Raw genomic sequence first — 7500 nt, 5'->3', positions numbered from 1 at the left:
CACACACACGCATCTCTTGAGGCCATGACTAACCCAGAACTAATCATCCATCTTCCAGCAATGTTCTTCTGAGCTGTGATTTCATCCAAGACTTTATCGGTAATTTAATGATATTCAGCATTTAATGACAAAGCTGCCAAAAAAACCACCAGTGAGAAGTTTCTGAATTCCTTCACAAAACACCGTCACTCCTCTCCAGTCCACACACATATGCCTGGTACAGACTGGCTAGAACAGACTGCTTAGAACAGACTTCCTAGAACAGACTGCCTAGAACAGACTGCCTGGAACAGACTGCCTAGAACAGACTGCCTGGAACAGACTGCCTAGAACAGACTGCCTAGAACAGACTGCCTGGGACAGACTGCCGAGAACAGACTGCCTAGAACAGACTGCCTAGAACAGACTGCCTAGAACAGACTGCCTACAACAGACTGCCTGGAACAGACTGCCTGGAACAGACTGCTTAGAACAGACTGCCTGGAACAGACTGCCTGGAACAGACTGCCTGGAACAGACCGCCTGGAACAGACTGGAACAACAGACAAAAGGAAAGTCCAAGAACATTTGTCGCCTTTTCTAGAATATTCCCTTGTCAACCTGGCATTACGCAATACCCCGCTACATAGGAGCATCTATACCGTCCACCAGGGTTCTCCTCCAGGTGAGCTTAGCTTCTCCAGGTGAGTCTACCTCCTCCTCCAGGTGAGCTTAGCTTCTCCAGGTGAGTCTACCTCCTCCTCCAGGTGAGTCTACCTCCTCCTCCAGGTGAGTCTACCTCCTCCTCCAGGTGAGTCTACCTCCTCCTCCAGGTGAGTCTACCTCCTCCTCCAGGTGAGTCTACCTCCTCCAGGTGAGTCTACCTCCTCCTCCAGGTGAGCTTAGCTTCTCCTAGTGAGTCTACCTTCTCCAGGTGAGTCTACCTCCTCCAGGTGAGTCTACCTCCTCCTCCAGGTGAGTCTACCTCCTCCAGGTGAGTCTACCTCCTCCTCCAGGTGAGCTTAGCTTCTCCTAGTGAGTCTACCTTCTCCAGGTGAGTCTACCTCCTCCAGGTGAGTCTACCTCCTCCAGGTGAGTCTACCTTCTCCTCCAGGTGAGCTTAGCTTCTCCTAGTGAGTCTACCTCCTCCTCCAGGTGAGTCTAACTCCTCCAGGTGAGTCTACCTCCTCCAGGTGAGTCTCCCTCCTCCTCCAGGTGAGTCTACCTCCTCCTCCAGGTGAGTCTACCTCCTCCTCCAGGTGAGTCTACCTCCTCCAGGTGAGTCTACCTCCTCCTCCAGGTCAGTCTACCTCCTCCAGGTGAGTCTACCTCCTCCTCCAGGTGAGTCTACCTCCTCCTCCAGGTGAGTCTACCTCCTCCTCCAGGTGAGTCTACCTCCTCCAGGTGAGTCTACCTTCTCCTCCAGGTGAGTCTACCTCCTCCAGGTGAGTCTACCTCCTCCAGGAGAGTCTACCTCCTCCAGGTGAGTCTACCTCCTCCTCCAGGTGAGTCTACCTCCTCCTCCAGGTGAGTCTACCTCCTCCTCCAGGTGAGTCTACCTCCTCCTCCAGGTGAGTCTATCTCCTCCAGGTGAGTCTACCTCCTCCAGTTGAGTCTACCTCCTCCAGGTGAGCTTCCCTCCTCCAGGTGAGTCTACCTCCTCCAGGTGAGTCTACCTGTACCCTCCCACCCTCCTCTGGCCTGGCTGCTCTCCAAACTACACACACCTCGACACAAAGCCCTGGTTGTCCGGGTCTCTGGAATCCCAGACTACAAAGCATCTTCAGACAGGATAAGAGCCGCCTCACACAGCGCTGGTCCTCCTGGAGGCTGTCCCAGAATCCCCGGAGCCTGCTCTCGGCATGTCTCAGTCAGAGGACTAAGTGGGTTGTGGTTTGAGTGCAGTTCGAGTGCGGTTTGGGTGAGTTTCTGAACAGAAGTTTTGCGGTGGGTTTATCCAACATGTGGTTTTGGAGTGTGTGTGTGTGCGTGCCTGCACGTTTGTGTGTGTGTGTGTGTGTGTGTGTGTGTGTGTGTGTGGCTGACGCACCACTTCCCACTGTGTCTGTGCCGGCATGCAGGAGTCACAGTGAACCAGAGACTCGGTGGACTGGGGGAAGGTGTTGGGAACGCTGTAGCTGAAACACTGCCCCAGACACGCCCTGAGAGGGGGGGGAGAGGAGGGGAGGGGGGGGGGGGAGAGAGGGGGAGGGAGAGAGAGAGTAATTGAGGAGTGGAAAGAGAGAGCGGGAGGTTAACCACTGTAGCGCCTGTTGATTGACTGGCCCTGGAAGAAGGACCCAAAACGGCTTTTTCCAACAAATGCCGACTGACATTCACCCGATAAAATATCAGCTATTTCTGATTGTGAGTCTTTAGAATATGTGTGCGTAAAACAGAGAGAGAGACGGAGAGAGAGAGAGAGAGAGAGAGAGAGAGAGAGAGAGAGACAGAGAGAGAGACAGAGAGAGAGAGAGAGAGAGAGAGAGAGACAGACAGAGAGAGAGACAGAGAGAGAGAGAGAGAGAGAGAGAGAGAGAGAGAGAGAGAGAGACAGACAGAGAGAGAGACAGAGAGAGAGAGAGAGAGAGAGAGAGAGACGGAGAGACAGAGAGAGAGAGAGAGAGACAGAGGGAGAGACAGAGAGAGAGAGAGAGAGAGACGGAGAGACAGAGAGAGAGAGAGAGAGAGAGAGAGAGAGAGACAGAGGGAGAGACAGAGAGAGAGAGAGAGAGACAGAGGGAGAGACAGAGAGAGAGAGAGAGAGAGATGCTTACTGACCTGTTTTGGACAGAGCGAGGCAGGCACCCCGTGTGCCCAACTATCTGGGTGATGTTCTTGGCCTCGCACCACGCGCTCTTGTCGGGGAACAGGGCCAGGCGGTTGATGTGCGCAGGCGCCGCCGGACACAGCGCGAGCAGCGCGCAGCAGATCACTATTCTCTGCAACATGACTTCACCCTAAAGATGCACAAGACATGACTTCACCCTAAAGCACAAGCATGCGTTGAGTGACGACTACCTGTCGGGTATTGTAATACACGTAAAGTTACAATAGCCTACAGACAAACTGTAGTTGTTTTTATAAAGTGAGTATAGGCCTGCCGTTTTCAAGTCAAATAAACCTGGATTTAGGCTGATTTAGGCTGATTTGGGCTGATTTGGGCTGATTTAGGCTGATTTAGGCTGATTTGGGCCATGCTGAATCCCGCCTTTATACCAGAAGGCATTTATCATTTGAACGTCGAGGCGGTAATAACTGCTCCAGACTCGCAGACAAATTGACACTAACCTCTCTGACTGGAGGAACAATATGGTCGGTTCATCCTGTCCCAGATGGGGAGGGGGGAGGAGAAAGGGATGTCCGCTTTGATACCACCTGACTCTAATAAAGCACCAACCTAAACACCAAACGCCTCCCTCTCCTTCTCTCTCTTCTCTTTCATAGTGTGTTTGAATTGCACGTCATTCCCAATCTACAAAAGTCTCTCTCTCTCTCCCAATAAAAGCGCCTGGTCACCCACGTAGCCCGGTTTACAATCCTTCTGCCATACATAGACATCTCCAGATCACTTCCATGTGATGCGTGTCACTAGAAAAGAGCTTTAGCAGTTTCCTCCAAGCGCATATAACATTCCTAAAGGATTCAATATCCAGCTTAATGACCAAGAGCCCCGTGGCTGTTCAACAGTAGAGGAAGCGGCACCACAATGGAGAATGAAAAACACTTCCAAACCCACCATTATCTCTCTTTTTACAGGACTAATTGTTTTAACATGCATAAAAACTAATAAGTAGGCTGGATATTTTTGACTGTGGGAGTCATAAGACACCAAGCATTAACATAAAATACTGCGTCATGAAACAACAGTAGCCTCTAAAGTGGAAGTCTCGACACAATAGTTGATGGAAAATAAAAAAGTAAGTTCGGATAGTTTGTTTGAGTATCCTCCTGATTCCTCGGATGGGTTATCTCAGCGCACCCGCAGGGATCAATTAGCCTCCTTGTCAAAGGGTCACGTCTCCTACACCCAACATGATCGTGTTTCAACTCTCTACTCTTTCACTGTATGTTCAAAAAGTTCTGCATCTCACTGAGACAGAGAATAAAACCCAAGTGTAGCGGTCGGGGTTCAGCGCCCGTCTTTAGTCCCGTGTTGTGTTCAAATAGACACTTACCGACCGAGTCACCGTTACCACCGACCAGCCGATGCACCGATCCGCCGCCGTGTCTCCCAGCCCGTCCCGCGAGACACCGGAGAGACACCGGAGAGACACCGGAGAGACGGGAGATGAGCAGCCGACCCACTGATGAACAAAAGAAAAATATGACAGCTCTCAGAAAAAAAACTCGTATTCACTCGAGATAAGAGTTCTCCTAAAAAAGATTACATCATCCGATGAAGAGCGAGGGAGACGGTTTGTTGGAGAGGGATGAGGAGATAGTGCGCATTAGTAACCCTATCTGACTCCAGTCCATCAAACAAGGCTGCCCCTCCCCTTCGTCCTCCCGTCTCAGTCTGTGCGCGTCCACCTCTTCTACGCGCAAAAGAGACTCGTATTCTGCACGAAGTCAACCTCGCCTGCTTGGCTCGTTTTATTTGGGTACTAAAGACTTTAGGCGCGCCTAGCTGCGCCACCAGACAAGGGTCCCGCTGCGCCTGGTCGGACGAGGGAGAGCAGGAGAGCAGGAGAGCAGGAGGGCAGGAGAGCAGGAGGGCAGGAGAGCAGGAGGGCAGGAGAGCAGGAGAGCAGGAGAGCAGGAGAGCAGGAGGGCAGGAGAGCAGGAGAGCAGGAGGGCAGGAGAGCAGGAGAGCAGGAGAGCAGGAGAGCAGGAGGGGAGGAGAGCAGGAGAGCAGGAGAGCAGGAGGGCAGGAGAGCAGGAGAGCAGGAGAGCAGGAGGGCAGGAGAGCAGGAGAGCAGGAGAGCAGGAGAGCAGGAGGGCAGGAGAGCAGGAGAGCAGGAGAGCAGGAGAGCAGGAGGGGAGGAGAGCAGGAGGGGAGGAGAGCAGGAGGGGAGGAGAGCAGGAGAGCAGGAGGGGAGGAGAGCAGGAGGGGAGGAGAGCAGGAGGGGAGGAGAGCAGGAGAGCAGGAGAGCAGGAGGGGAGGAGAGCAGGAGGGGAGGAGAGCAGGAGAGCAGGAGGGCAGGAGGGGAACTATTCAGGGGGTTTGAGTACTTAGACTCCAGCAGAGAGGTGGTCCGTCTTCCATTACAGGTCATACAGCACCAGATGGGCATGAAGGCCAAACGCAGGATGTGAGGTTGGAATAGGAACACTGCTCCTCCAATCCCGGCAGTTCTACTTGACTTATGATGCGACAACTTTGAATAAAGCATATTTGGGAGTTCCGGCCGGGGGTGAGGTAGACTTGGCCCCGTGAGCATCATCTCATACCAGCCACAGGTGTAGCCATTCATCTGTGTGTCTTCTGATCAGCAGCAATGTTATTAGTGTGATCATGATTGTGGCCTTGAGGGAATCTATCAGACAGGCACAGACAGGTAAACACCCCGCAGGTGTGCAGCTGGGCTCGGGTCATAAGCACCTCTGTCCGCGTTACGCGCTTCACTTGCGAACAAACGCTTTGATGGACGAGGACCGAGCGAGCCACGGTGTTTAGACGTGCGGATTTGGGAGAGTGTGTCTGTGTTTACTTTTGTTTGTGTGGAGGAATGCGTTTGTTTCCGTGTGACTGACAAGGAATGCTTCACTTTATGCTTTTTTTGCATGATGCTTTTTTTGTATCATGTTGTGTGAATGTGTGCGCAGACTAATCAGTCACCTCTATCTGGATGAGAGCTGTACCTACATGAATGGATGAGAGCTGTACCTACATGAACGGATGAGAGCTGTACCCACATGAATGGATGAGAGCTGTACCTACATGAATGGATGATCATGTGAGTGTGAGAGAGTGTTTCAGAGAGAATGTTTGAGTATTTGCCTTGTGAGTGTGTGTGTGTGTGTGTGATGTGTGTGAGTGTGTGTGTGTGTGTGTGTGTGATGTGTGTGTGTGTGAGTGTGTGTGTGTGAGTGTGTGTGTTCAGATGTGCACAGTGCAGAACTCACCTGTTAGTAATAAGGGCTGCTCTCCAGTCCAGAAAAGGCATTCCAGAGCATTCCACACATTCTGCTACACCAGGGGGCTGGACACACACACACACGGTACACACTCACACACACACACACGGTACACACTCATACTCACACACACACACACACACACACGGTACACACTCATACTCACACACACACACACACACACACACACACACACGGTACACACTCATACTCACGCACACACACACACACACACACACACACACACACACATAGTACACACTCATACTCACACACACACACATAGTACACACACACACACACACACACACACACACACACACGTGATATATTACAGGCTCAGTCATTACATACTACACACTAAAATAGCAGAGCGATTATTACTTAGTCCTGCCACACACTTCCACTACCAGCAACCTTCTCTTCCAATACACACACACACACACACACACACACTTCCACTGCCAACACACACACACACACACACACACACACTTCCACTGCCACACACACACACACACACACACACACACACACACACACACACACACACACACACACTTCCACTGCCAGCAACCTTCTCTACCAACACACACACACACACACACACACACACACACACACACACATACATACACACACACACACACACACACTTCCACTGCCAGCAACCTTCTCTACCAACACACACACACACACACACACACACACACACACACACACATACACATAAGGTTGCTGACCTTGCTTCATGATGTGGATTTATCTTTCACTCTTTCATGCCTGCTGAAGAGACTAAAGGTAATCTGATCCATACTGGTCCATACTGGTCTATACTGGTCCATACTGGTCTATACTGGTCCATACTGGTCCATACTGGTCCATACTGGTCTCACTGGTCCATACTGGTCTTACTGGTCCATACTGGTCTTACTGGTCCATACTGGTCTCACTGGTCCATACTGGTCTTACTGGTCCATACTGGTCCATACTGGTCTTACTGGTCCATACTGGAACACGCTCCGCTGGTCCAGCTCACCTCAGAAAGGTGTGCTTCTCTCTCAGTGACGCTGAGCCTCCGGCCATCTTGTCTTTACCACTCATTCTCCCTCATTCATTCTCTTCTACGGCTCGTCCCTCAAACCAACCGTCCTGTCCTCTCTCTGTTCTGAACATCTGTTCCTAACATCTGTTTATCGGGGCCTGTCTGTCCCCCTCCGTCTCCATGTCTTCAGCCTCTTAACACTCCTCTCTCCCCTGTCTCCCCTCTCTCAACACTCCCCTCTCTCAACACTCCTCTCTCCCCTCTTTTCCCTCTCTTAAAGGAGTAGTAAAGAGAAAATGCATGTTTAGCTCTGTTTTAAGGTGACTTATGATCATATACAATGGTTCAGATCAAAACGTTGACAGAACTAGCACTTTTGAGAAAGTCAAAATCAT

General features: G+C 51.3%; 1 protein-coding gene across 1 annotated transcript in view; it reads right to left on the bottom strand.

Moving 5' to 3' along the window:
- The window catches only part of nbl1 (NBL1, DAN family BMP antagonist), a gene marked incomplete at its 3' end in the record, with an annotated part of 7049 nt that extends 2789 nt beyond the window's left edge, over positions 1-4260 (bottom strand). The window contains exons 1-3 of the mRNA XM_084460755.1: positions 4158-4260; positions 2761-2939; positions 2030-2141 (exon numbers count right to left, since the gene is read on the bottom strand). Of these exons, the coding sequence (XP_084316881.1) occupies positions 2030-2141; positions 2761-2930 (282 nt within the window). The 5' untranslated portion in view covers positions 2931-2939; positions 4158-4260. The remainder of the gene's footprint in view (positions 1-2029; positions 2142-2760; positions 2940-4157) is intronic.
- Positions 4261-7500: the final 3240 nt, after the last annotated feature.

Source organism: Borostomias antarcticus (genome assembly GCF_949987555.1).
Source record: "Borostomias antarcticus genome assembly, chromosome: 33".
Classification (NCBI taxonomy): domain Eukaryota; kingdom Metazoa; phylum Chordata; class Actinopteri; order Stomiiformes; family Stomiidae; genus Borostomias; species Borostomias antarcticus.
This window is presented reverse-complemented; position numbering and strand designations above follow the sequence as displayed.